The 12,594-nt window shown below is 52.2% G+C and overlaps 2 protein-coding genes across 6 annotated transcripts in view; one reads left to right on the forward strand and one right to left on the reverse strand.

The window, feature by feature from the left end:
• Nucleotides 1-4,984, reverse strand: part of LOC142901475 (glutamate dehydrogenase, mitochondrial-like) — an 8,185-nt gene extending 3,201 nt beyond the window's left edge. The window contains exons 1-6 of one of the 2 annotated variants that reach the window (XM_076046005.1): nucleotides 4,585-4,984; nucleotides 2,054-2,134; nucleotides 1,737-1,792; nucleotides 1,096-1,159; nucleotides 922-1,016; nucleotides 392-433 (exon numbers count right to left, since the gene is read on the reverse strand). In XM_076046005.1, the coding sequence (XP_075902120.1) occupies nucleotides 392-433; nucleotides 922-1,016; nucleotides 1,096-1,159; nucleotides 1,737-1,792; nucleotides 2,054-2,134; nucleotides 4,585-4,984 (738 nt within the window). The remainder of the gene's footprint in view (nucleotides 1-391; nucleotides 434-921; nucleotides 1,017-1,095; nucleotides 1,160-1,736; nucleotides 1,793-2,053; nucleotides 2,135-4,584) is intronic. The other variant, XM_076046006.1, reaches the window with a different exon arrangement.
• Nucleotides 4,819-12,594, forward strand: shld2 (shieldin complex subunit 2). Of its 4 annotated transcripts, none has more exons than XM_076046002.1 (11): nucleotides 4,819-4,955; nucleotides 7,195-7,399; nucleotides 7,812-8,443; nucleotides 8,664-8,814; nucleotides 9,169-9,276; nucleotides 9,381-9,575; nucleotides 9,754-9,903; nucleotides 10,800-11,006; nucleotides 11,306-11,552; nucleotides 11,622-11,740; nucleotides 12,254-12,594. In XM_076046002.1, exons 2-11 carry the CDS (start codon nucleotides 7,234-7,236, stop codon nucleotides 12,424-12,426), a joined length of 2,148 nt encoding a protein of 715 aa, XP_075902117.1. In that variant the 5' UTR covers nucleotides 4,819-4,955; nucleotides 7,195-7,233; the 3' UTR covers nucleotides 12,427-12,594. The 4 variants fall into 4 exon arrangements, with proteins under 4 accessions (XP_075902117.1, XP_075902118.1, XP_075902116.1 ...); XM_076046003.1 differs by lacking the exon at nucleotides 4,819-4,955 and adding an exon at nucleotides 5,055-5,192; XM_076046001.1 differs by lacking the exon at nucleotides 4,819-4,955 and adding an exon at nucleotides 5,216-5,350.

Genomic DNA, 12,594 nt, shown 5'->3' on the forward strand with positions numbered 1-12,594 from the left:
TGCCTCCAACAGTCAGTCAACTGTCTCTTAGCACCAAATGTTGTGCTAGTGCAAGGACGCCCCCTTCAGGTCACGGTGGTAACAACCACTTACCAGAGTGAACCAAGGTCTGAATGCAGTGATACCAGTTATTGCTGCATTCAGACTTTGCAATCCAAACTGCTTTTTTTTTTTTGTCTTATTAATTCCATTGTTTTCATATCCTCTCTAAACCCACTGACCACACCCCCTTTTGAAGGAGGAGCCTGCGGCAGGATACAGGCGAGGCGAGAACATCCCAGACATGAAGAGACGCAGAGGGGTGCAGTGGGTATTTTCCTAACTGAAAGCCACAGCCACTACCAAGCTCCCAGATGGAGACCACCCCCTGCAGGCCAAGAGAGGGTATTACCTTGGACACGGGTCCCCGAGTTAGCAGGGTGAGAGGGTCGCTCTGCCGACAACCAATGACAATAGCCGTGAGGTCAACACGGCAACTGGTAGTTAGCGGAAGGCTAGCATCAACATCACAACTGTAGCCGTGCTGGCAAACACGTAGCAAGTTAGCAGAAGGCTACCATTGACGCTACAAGTGGAGCCACGGTAGCAAACACATGGCAAGTTAGCGGAAGGCTAGCGGCCAGTTTTGAGCGTATGTTGCCGCTGTTGTGGCTATGGCTCTCAATACAACTGACATGTAGCGAGCAGCAAAAGGGAGCATCGGGAACGCCTTCACGGTCAAACAGTAGTTGTAGCGTTGGTGACGGACGCCTCTGTTAGCATGTCGCTAACAGAGTTAGCACAGCGCCACCTCTCTCTCTCTCTCTCTCTCTCTCTCTCTCTCTCTCTCTCTCTCTCTCTCTCTCTCTCTCTCTCTCTCTCTCTCTCTCTCTCTCTCTCTCTCTCTCTCTCTCTCTCTCTCTCTCTCTCTCTCTCTCTCACGTAGTGACCCATGGTGGTGGCGAAGGTGTCCGCGATCCACGACATCTCCCGCTCGCCGGTGCTCATGTCAGGGGCAGGGACATCGATACCGGGCCCTGCAGACAGACAGGCAGACAGTGAGGCTCTGTGTGCTTGTTGTGCACCAGGGACCTTGAGGTTGTGTGTGTTGCTCACCAATGAAGCCTTTCTTGGCCAGTTCGATGGTGAACCTGCGGGTGATCTTCTCCAGCTCGTTGTCCTGGACACACACACACACACACACACACACACACACACACACACACACACACACACACACACACACACACACACACACACACACACACACACACACACACACACACACACACACACACACACACACAGTTTTTAACAGAATAAAAAAAAGCATAAATGAAGCCAAATTTTGAACACTGGACCTTTACATGGACAACTATTGCAATGACTGAAAGGGCCTGCGGGGGAGCACCCAGCAGGGTGAGGTACCAGCTTGACAGTAGGAGGTGTTCCAGTGCCGGGCCCACGCCCAAGCTTCCTTCTCGACACTCGGAAGGAGCCTCACAGCAGCAGCAGGAGAAGAAGAGGAAGTGGCTGCAGCTCCTCCTGCTCCTCCTGCTCCTCCTGCTCCTCCTGCTCCTCCTCCTCCTGTCTGCTCTGACAGACCCCGCCCTGCTGCAGCTACGCCCTGCTGCAGCTACGCCCTGCTGCGGCCCCGCCCAGTGGAAGCTGCTCTGAACCAGGATGTTTTGCCTCCAGGTCAAACTGGTTTTCCAGCAGTGAGTCATGGCTCCACCAGTCGCCGTGGCAACACCTACCGAGTACTTCCTGGGGTTGATCTTCACTCCGGCTTTGGCTCCGCCGAACGGGACGTCTGGAACAGAGGTCAGAGGTCACAGAGGGTCTGGTGAGCAGGTGCAGAGCGGCGCTGACTGCTGCTAACTACTAACTAACGCACTAGGGAGGCTGGAGCTGCTGCTAGCCAACAGTCCCTGCTAACTCTGCTAGCCTCGGCGCTAACGCCCGGTGGTGCGGTCACCTGACTCCACCTGTGGCCTCTCTACTTCCTGTGGTCAAACTGGTGTGTGTGTGTGTGTGTGTGTGTGTGTGTGTGTGTGTGTGTGTGTGTCCTTACCCACGACGGCACACTTGTAGGTCATGAGGGAGGCCAGAGCTTTCACCTCGTCCACCGAGACGTCTGTACTGTAGCGGATCCCTGAGCGAGGACACAACGACAACAGAGACACAATCGTCAACATCACACAACAACATCGTCTTCCTCATCTTCATCCTGACCCTAGGGGTGAGCGGTGGGCAAGTGCACTTTGAGAGACTGGCACGACACGATGGGTTCCAGTGCTGAAAACCTGCTGGTGTATCTCAGAGTGTAATGAGCTGGTAACAAACTACAAAGGCACAGACACACAGACACACAGCCAGACAATGGCTGGATTATTCAGCCAGAGGTGGTAAATCAGCAGCATGTGAGGGGCCAGTTGTAGCTTGATAATGATGATGATGATGATGATGATGGTGGTGATGATGTAACAGTGGGTGCGGTATTTAAAGAAACAGCGCCTGCGGTTGCACTCGGCTGAGCCGGCAGGAAAATTTGGCGATCACTTCGGACACACTGGAAAAAAAACTAAACTGGTTGGTTCACGGGTGGGCCAATGCCTTTTACTGCTGGGGCCACAATGGGTTCTAAAATGTGACAGGGGCCCGGAGCAGCAGATGGATGGAGTGTTATCGTGAGCCACCTCATAGGAGGAGAAAATACACCATGGGATATCGGGGATGTCGAAAACGTGTCTTTTAATGTGAAAGAATGAACCAACGCTGAGTTCAAACAAAAACAGTGTCTTTGAAGCCCCGCGGCATTTAGCTCTTTATTGAAACGACTCTGAATGCACAAACAAAATCGGATGAAATACAGCTACTTTATGACTTACTGGCTATTTAACGTCATTCCTTCAAGTTGGGTGGGCCGGATTGAAAAGCATTCGGCTCCCGGGCCATGGTTTGAGGTTTGCAGAGAAACTGCATGTGTAACAGCAGCGGTTCATCCAAGCACATCGACTCAATAATGAGGTCACTTCCTGGTAGCGGCGACTACAAAGGGGGTCTTAGCATCGGGCGCTACGTGCTAGCTGGCAGTGTTGACATCAGCAGATGAGACAGGAAATGGCACAGGAAGTGGAAAATGTGATGCCAGCTGAGAGAGAGAGAGAGAGAGAGAGAGAGAGAGTCCAGCAGATCTGTCTGTGTCTCTCACACACACACACACACACACACACACACACACACACACACACACACACACACACACACACACACACACACACACACACACACACACACACACACACAGATTGTATCAGACTGGTGCCTTCAGCCATAGACATAAAGAATCTTGGCTGTTTGACTCAAGGAACGTTCCACCACCCTGAAGGACTGTGGGAAAAATCTGGGCCACCAGATCGTCAACACGCAGCCTTCAGAGGGCGACGCTATTGGCACCGAGTCCACCAAACTTTCATCCACTGGTGTGTTTATACTGACTTTCACACTGACAAGACAGCGAACATTCCATTCAGGGGAGGAAAACTACAAACACACTAACGAAGGAGCTGCTGTTCAAAAGAACAACACAACAAAAACACAAAACCAACTGGGGGTGTGGGGGGGTCAGTTGGCTTGCAGGAGGAGTCGGTGGTGTGGTGTGTTGTTGTTGTTGTGTTGTTAAGTTGAACACACATGGAATTTGTGTTTCCCCTGCGCTGGTTCAACTGGTTTCACAGGAAGGGAGGGCCGACAGGTAGTCGATGTCAGTTACCACCCATTATGTCCGTGTTAATGTCGGGATGGTCACATGACCCACCAGCCCTCTTACAACCCAATCAGCAGAGTTCAACTTTTCTCTCCCGAAGACTTAAAAATAAATAAAAACCATCCTGCTCACGTCAATATGTCCATGCATGAGGCCGCGGTCGTCCTGCAGGGGGCGCTAGCTGTTACTGAAAGCTCAGTGAGGAAGGAGAAGGCCTTGATTTAAAACAGGGACGTTTATATAGGAGGTGTGGACAGACTCTTAAGGATTCCATCCCAAATCTCAACTAGTTAATGAAACTACCGACAACATTTGGACTGTGAACTGCAGTGATGACCACTACCGGTCAAAAGTTTCACACCTTTACAACTTTCCACACTACACACAGATACTGAAGACAACAAATATTTGAATATTTGAAGTTATTGTACATATTATTATGCAGCAAAAGAAAATAAATAACTCGAAATAAATATGCTTTTTTATGAAAGGTGGAACAATGCAGGACTTAAATATAAAACGTGCTTGGGTTACTTTACACTTATTGTTTCCCCACAGAATTCTACGAGTTCATACGTAGTTTTGACGCCTTCAGTGAGAAACTGCAATGCCAATAGTCATTAAATTCATAGGGTGAGTCCAAACTTTTGACTGCTAGTGTACAGTTTATACACATACATTAGATTCACAGTTCTATTTCCGTGCCAGTGAGTGCAGTGAGAACACCTTCCCACTACGGAAGGAAGCGAACAAAGCCAAAGCCAGCAGTGATGGGCGGCCTGTGAGCCCCCACGGGGTGTCCGGGTGTGTGGCGTGTGCCCCCCGGGTCTCCTCACCTCCCTTGCAGGGTGTCCGGTGCTGGCTGTGCTGCGCCCGGTAGCCCTCCACCACCTCCCACTCGCCGCTGTCCCTCTTGATGGGGAAGCTAACGCTCAGGACGTGGTTACACGGCTTGATGATCCGCAGGATCCCGCCGACGCGCTTCCGCTTCTGCTCGGTGCTCTCCCGGGTCTTCAGGCTCTCCACCAGCTGGTCCTCGACGATCGCGGCGCCGCGGTCGAAGAAGCCCTCCACCATGGTAAAGAAGTTGGGGTCGTCGTCGCGGTCCACGGCCTGGCTGTAGCCGCGGCGGAGCACCGCGGAAGAGGACGAGGCGGCGGCGGGCACAGCCGAGTCGGCCGCGGCCAGGGCGGCCCCCGCTCCCCGGGTGAGTAGCTCGCCGAAATAGCGATACATGGTCGGGCAACCTTTGGAGCCGTCACCTTACACCGAGTGCCGCAGGCCCAGGTCCGTGTCGCGGAGGAGAAGCGACCGAGTGACGGCGTCGGAGGTTGGAGAGAAAAAGCAGTGCGAGCGGTTCGGAACGGCTCCTCCTTCCTGCAACCTCTTCCTGTTCGGCCCGCCGCCGCCGCCGCCGCCGCACGTGGAGCGGCGAGAGTTTACGGTAAACACACGAGACCCCGCGGCGCGTGGAAGGCTCGCGTCGGCGGCGGCGATTCCCGCCGAGTTTAGCCGAGCGTCGACGATGCGAGAGCGGACAGGTGCCCGCGGAGGACCCGCGGTCCGGCTGGGTTAGGGGCCGTCCGCAAATACGACCCCGAGGTGACGAAAAAAAAAACGAAACAAACAATTAAAAACTTTCCAACGTCACTGCCTTCGTGCCAGCAGGGAGTTAAAGTCGTCAAAGTTTCAAAGCTGCCGTTCAACTGTGTGTTTTGAGTGAAACGATGCCAAAGAAAAATACAATAATAACCTTCTAACTTATCATAAAAGACTAACTTTAAAGAAGAGGCGTGTCTTATGTGCAATGTTCCCTTTAAATTTACGTGTCTGGCTCCAGGCATGGGCAAAGTACAATTTTCATCCGATTTTCTACTACTTGTAAACCCGTAACAGTGTGTAATGATCAATAGCGATTCGTGGGATTTCTTGATTATTAACACTAAACAATCACGAATCTGATTGAGGACTTGTATTTCACCTTATTTTTCTCATGTGTGTCCCTGTGTAAGTTAATATTCACTTCCAGTTTCTGATTGAGTCCAGTGAATTGTTATGAGAGAGCAGATTCTATAAATAGAGTTTGGATATTTATTTAAGGAATTTGGAGAGAATGGTGTCCTTTTGATCAATGAGATCAGTGTTGTATTAGTTAATGAGTCAAGGGGAACTACAAGGAAAACACACACACACACACACACACACACACACACACACACACAGACACACACACACACACATATATATCAATTTCTAGAATTCAAAATAAAAGCAATACTGTACAAAGATATAGTAGTGTTTCTTTTAAATAAAATGATTCACTGTATGTTTATTCTGATCAGGATTTGAGAAGTTGAGTGGCCTCAACTTTTAAACGAGTTTGCTTTGTTTGCATTTCTTTTTGCTCCACCCATATCAAAGGTGAAATATTGTGATTTTGTGCCATGGTGATACATGTGTCGGTATGTGACGTAAACGCCTCACCAACGGCCTCTGGTGACAGGCGGCAGCCACTCAGCAACTGCAACCGAACCGAATTGACTCGCTTCTCCGATACACCTTTGTTACCTTTGAGTGTGTCAATACATGAGGCCCCACCCTTCTGTGCTTTTGTCTTTTGTTCAAATCGTGGGTGTCACACCAAAATTTAAAATACTTGGAACGGAAATGGCTCACTGAGAAACTGGTGACACAAAAAAACAAACAAAACAAAGCAGAACTCCTTCCTGGACTTGACCAGCGTCTCTCTCCATTAAAACTTCTCAAAACACAAAACACAACATTGCGGTTTTCACTTCCCCCTCGCCGCCGCCTGATTGGCTGGTGCCGGGGGTGGGTCTGTGACACCTCTCTCGGATTATTTCTTGCAGCTGTGGAATTTCTGCATCCCTGCCGGTCAAAACATGTTAGGCCTGAATGTGGAGAAGTGTACAAACCAGTGTCTTCTGAGCTCTCCTGGAGCTTCTCAGCTTCAGCCTGACACACAGTTAGTCAATGAAACATCCCGAAACCAAACCCGACATCCAAAGCAGCTCTTCATGAGACTGAGGGGAGAAGAGGCATGTATAGTATGTATAGTACGGCCCGTTAAACTCTCTAATCCCGCCCGCCGAACTTGACAAATTTGTATTAAGAGTAAGTGAGTCATAAAATAGCTGTATTTCATCCATTTTTGATGAGAGCTACAGCAAATACCACAGGGCTTCAAATACAGATATTTTGTTGTAATGCTTTTATAGACATTGAAGCAAATGTTTTCTTCACATCCCATGACATATTTTTTCCTCTTATAAGGTGGCTCACCAAAACACTCCGTCCATCTGCTGCTGCTGCGGCCCCCTCTGTCAAATTTTACAACCCATTGTGGCCCCACTAGTCAAAAAGTTTGCCCACCCCTGAACGTCATCATGAAACCAAAAAACTTACCCTCATTTTTTTTTCAACAGAATCTTTGTCCAAACTGAAGCTCTCTACAGTGCCTCCTAATGAGTGACTGGCTGAAGGTCCACGTCTTCCTGGGGGCTCCTCCACCTCCTCCCACTGGCCTGGAGGAGGAGGCTCTCGCTGGAAAGGAGGATGAGGAGCGCTGCCCTGCTGGCTGGAGACACCTGGAGCTCAGGTGGATGGAGGGACGTCTGGGGGCGGAGCAAGGTGAGGGCTTCAGGGACCAGACAAATGCCTGGGAAGACATTTGGCCAGGTGGCCACCAGGGGGAGCAGCAGAGTATTCAGCCACGCTGCTCTCCAACTCTGGAATTCACTCCCCCATCACCTTTGCAACACCACTTCTGTCTCTCTTTTCAAATCCAAATTCAAAACCCATCTCTTCAAACCTGCTCACCCCACCTGACAAATTGCACCGCTTTTATATATAATTCTTTTTAGTGTATTTGATTTGTGTTTTATTTGTTGTGTATGTTCTTGCATCCTCTTTTGTATTTTTATCTCTTGTATTTTGTATTTCTAATTGTTTCCTGTGAGGCCACCTGTATTGTTGTGAAAGGCGGCCTAACAAATAAAATGTATTGTTATTATTATTACAGTATCTTCTGGTTGGACCACAGGGACTTCGGGGGGAGGAGGAGGAGCTGACTCAGACGGTCCACTAGAGGGCGATGGCTGTCCGTCTTCCCTCCAGGAGTACCTGGACATCTGCTTCCCTGTGAGGCCGGTGGAATCTGCAGCCGCCGCCCCCCTGTCCTCCCACACACACTACCTGTCCACCTGGACTCTGAGCCAGGCTCTGGTCCTGAGGGGCAGGCGCTCCGGCCAATCACAGGCCAGCCCAGAGAAAAGCCCACCCACAAGCAAGCAGACTCCTCCTCCTGCTCCTCCTCCTCCTCTCTCTTCCTCCTCCAGCACCCCAGAGCTCTTTGGCTCCGCCCCCTCAACTCCAGCGACCGCCCGGCGGGCGGAGGAAGGGGGCGTGGTCCTGGAGGACACCTCACAGGGGCTGCTCTGCTCTCAGGGGTCCAGCGCCGCTGGAGGCCACGCCTCCTCTGACCCAGCGTCTCCCCAGTGCAAGAGGAGGAGGAGACTCTTGGAGGAGGAGAAGGAGAATGAGGAGGTGGAGGAGCCTCTCACTGCTGTCGGGTCCTGGGGGCCAACCACAGTCCTGACCCGCTGCAGCCAGCAGGGGGCGCTGTACACAGTGCTGGTGGCTGTGGTTCACCCCTGTCACCTGAAGGAGGTCAAGGTAGGAGAGGGAGGTCCTGCGTGGAGGATTTATTTTTTGAAAATCCCTTTAAAAATATGAAATTAATATATATATAATATATAAATATTAAATATCACATTAAAAAACAGTTCCACAACCCACTTTTGGGTCGCGACCCACCAGTTGAGAGATGCTGCGTTAGGCTTTCGCCGTCGTTCACTTCCTGTCTGCCCTGAACCCACTCCCCTCTGTCCTGAAGCTGCGGTCCGGACCAGCCGCTGACTCCTCGGTTCCTCTGGCCTCCATCGTGGTGACGGACCAATCAGGACTGGAGCAGAAGGTGGCGCTGTGGCGGCGGGCGGCCTTCTGGGTGCTGACCGTTTGCCCCGGAGACGTTCTGCTTATCACAGGTGAGAGCGGCACCCCAGCCCCACCACCACGGCGGCTCTGCTGTGATTGGACCAGAACAGGGGTGGGCAAACCTTTGGGCCACAATGGGTCAAAAATTTGACAAAGGGGGAGCCGGAGCAGCAGCAGATGGATGGAGTGCTTTGGTGACCCACCTCATAGGAGTTGACAAAAAACATAGTTTGTCCATGCCTGGCCTAGAACCACCACCAGAACCACCCCTGCACTACCTAGAACCACCTATAAGCACCCAAAACCACTTAGAACCACTCAGAACCACCCCTGTCCATGCCTGTACCACTTCAGAATGGGGGCAGGTCATGTGACCGTCATGTGACCATGTCTCCCTCACCCAGGGCTGCGGGCGAGCGAGGATAGGTGGAGGGGAGAGACGGTGCTGCAGTCGACCTTTGGCAGCAAACTCCTCAACCTGGGACGAGTCTCCGCCTCCGACAGGCCCGTAGGTACTGAGCCCCGCCTCCCAGCCAATCAGGAGCCTCCTCGGCCGCCCAGCCTCTCACCCCCACTCTCTCTCTCCCTCTCTCTTTTTCCCTCTCTCTCTCCTCAGTCCGACAGGTGAGCACTCACTCCCTCCGCTCCCTCTGCTGCTTCCTGAGGGAACGCCGCCCCCTGCTGGCGGTGGCGGCAGCCGCCCCTCCTCCTCAGGACATCCGACGCCTCCCCTACGCCACCCTGAGGACGCTGAGGGTCAACACGCTGGTCCACGCCCTCCTGCGAATCACACACACACACCTGGGCACAGGTGAGCGAGTCATGTGACAGGAAGTGGCCAATCAGCTGGGCTTATAGGCTTCCACTGGACAGAGCCACCTGCTCACAGGCTCCCCCTGCTGGTCATCTGTCTCACTGCGGCTACGACCGAGAGTTGGAACCCCCTAAAAACGTAGGCTGATGATTGGCTGTTGTCTGTCGCTGTGCAGCGTGGCGGACGGAGGCGGAGTCTCGCAGCCGCTCAGCCATCCAGACGAAGGCGGTGTTGACAGTGGAGCAGCCGGGCGTACAGCAGGGGGCGCTGCTGCTGCTGTGGGGGCCGGCAGTGGACTGGATGCCTGGCTTCAGCAGGGATAAAGGTGCAGTCGGCGGTAGTGTTGCAGCACCACAGACTTTTTAAACGGAGCATTGTTATCAGACGCCACCAACCAACACCAAAACCTCACCGAGACTGGAGAGGATCCACATCGAGACCAGGCAGAGACAATTGGAAATAAAATCACAACAAAACAGAACAAATGACCAGGATCTTTTTTTCCAATTCAAGTTTGCCTCTTCATCAGCCATGGGCAAACTACGGCCCGGCTGCAATTTGCGGCCCGTTAAGCTTTTGAATCCGGCCCGCCGAACTTGAGAAAATTATATCAATTGTCAGTAAGTCATTAAATAGCTGTATTTGTTGTCGGAGTCATTTCAATAAAGAGCTAAATACCATGCAGCTTCAAAGACACTGATTTTGTTGTAACTTATCTTCGGTTCATTTTCAGTTTACATTAAAGCAACATGTTTTCTACACCATGACATATTTTTTCCCCCATGTGGTGGCTCACCAAAACACTCCATCCATCTGCTGCTGCTCCGGCTGTCAAGTTTTTAGAACCCAATGTAGCCTCACCAGTTTGTTCTTTACTGAAATGACTCTTAAAACACTGAAAAATGGATGAAATATTCTATAAATATTTTATGACTTACTGACTCGACGGGCCAGATCAAAAAGCTTAACGGGCCGCATATGGCCCCCGGGCCGTAGTTTGCCCATGCCTGATGTAGAAGCAGAAAAGATGCTGGTCATTTGTTCAGATTTGTTGTGATTTTTCTTTCGTCTTGCATCTGGAACCCTGATGTCTTGGTCCGTCAAGTCTTGATCAGGTCTTGGTCTCGGTTGGTGCCGTGTGGACTACAATGCTAGTCCTGCAGGTGGCGCTGCAGCCGGACTGGCCCCTGGCTCCTGACTCCTCCTCTGCTCCTCCTCCAGCTGCTATCTGGGACTTCCGCTGCCTCCTGGTGGCGGACGGTGGGACCAGCGGGGTCCCGGAGCTTCACTCCACCCCCTGGAGCTCCGTCCGGCCGCTGGAGCCCGGCAGCCGGCGGGCGCATGACTTCCTGCGGCCCGCTGGGTCGGAGGACGGTGGCGGTGGTCTGGAGCTGGACGTGGACACGCTGCTGTCTCAGAAATACAGCGGTGAGTCGGCTCTTCCTCCTCCTCCTCCTCCACCTCTCTCCACATCCACCTCCTCCCTCATCTTCTTCCTCCTCCTCCTCCCCTCCACCTCTCTCCACATCCACCTCTTCCTCTTCCTCTACCTTTTCCTCTTCCTCCTCTTCCTTCTCCCCCCTCTTCTTCCTCCTCTTCCTCCTCCTCCTCATCACCACCTCTCCTCCTCCATCTCCACCCCCTGGCCTTCCTCCTCCTCGCGCTCTTCCTCTTCCTCACCTCCTCCAATTCCAATTCCCTTTCTCCTCCTCTACCTCCTCCCCCAGGAATCGTGCAGCTCAGCGTCCAGATCGTCACCTTCCGCTTCCAGGACCCTCTTCCTTCCCATGATGCACCACTGCAGCTGACCATGGACAGCTCCACGCCGCTGGATGCCATCGCGGCGGTTCTGGGCGGAGACGTGGCCTTCAGCGGCTGCGGCCGCTGCTCCGCTGAGCTCGACACCGACCTCAATGGCATCTACGTGGCGTGCTACGCATGCCTGCCTCACACCAGCGTGCGCCGCTACTACAGGTGATGATGTCATGGAGGTGATGACGTCCCCTGAGGACCAAGTAGGGGCTGACTGGGTTTGTGTTGCAGGCCTGCGGTGCTGACGGTGAGCCAGCAGGGCAGCAGCAGGCAGCTGATGGTCCAGGTTCCTCCTGGTCCACTGCAGAAGATCCTGCAGGCTCCACCTGACCAACTGCACCGGAGCTCAGGTGTGACGTTTGTAGGAGCGTTGGCATGCTATTGTTTCTTATTGTTTCAACTGCGTTCATTATTATTTTTGACACAATGTGGCAGCAGTTGGTGAAAAGACATATACTGGGGCACAGGAAGTGGCAGAACACAGTTTTTTTTTTACCTGACCTGAGGCAGGAAGCTGGATTTTTGGACAAGGAGTTGGTTTTATTTTGCAAAAAGGAAAGACAAGAAAACTGTACAGAATGGACTGGACCTTCCGTCTCCGGCTGCATAAAGAAAACACTCCTCTTGTGCACGTAATGGCAAGAGTGGAAACAGTTTAACCTGAGGCCTTTAAAGAATAATGGAAAAGGACCATTACAAGGTTCACCTGGAGAAGAGATCAGACCCAGAAGGAGGAGCCAGAGAACCTCTTGAGGTCTTCAAGCTCTTGAGAAGTTTTTGTCTGAAGTTTAGTGACTCCTTCACTTGTAGGAAACTGAAGGTAAAGTTCTTACAGTATTCGCTCTCCACCTTCTGACCTGCAGCTCCAGGTTCGGAGGTGAGCCACCTCCAGGTGGCAGCGCAGAGGATCCAGAGCCTCCTGTCTCTCCCCAGGAGAAGCGTCACCCTCACTGTCCGCAGCCACTTCCTGTGTGACGAGAACAGCATTACCATCAACCAGGACCTCACCGTGCTGGACCTGCAGGTGGCCAGCTGAGGGCGAAGCTGTCCTCCCAGAGTTTTGACAGTGAGCCAGGAGCCAGATGTGGAAGTTCTCTAGCTGTGGGACCTCCTCTGGATCAACTGTTGGCTTTCGTTAGCCGAGTATGAGTGTGTCGACTTTGTGTGAGGATCTGAACTAATAAAGTTACACTAATCTTCTGAA

Source organism: Nelusetta ayraudi, unplaced genomic scaffold (assembly GCF_046127955.1).
Source record: "Nelusetta ayraudi isolate G7.1 ecotype Tasmania unplaced genomic scaffold, CSIRO-AGI_Nayr_v1 ptg000089l, whole genome shotgun sequence".
Lineage (NCBI taxonomy): Eukaryota > Metazoa > Chordata > Actinopteri > Tetraodontiformes > Monacanthidae > Nelusetta > Nelusetta ayraudi.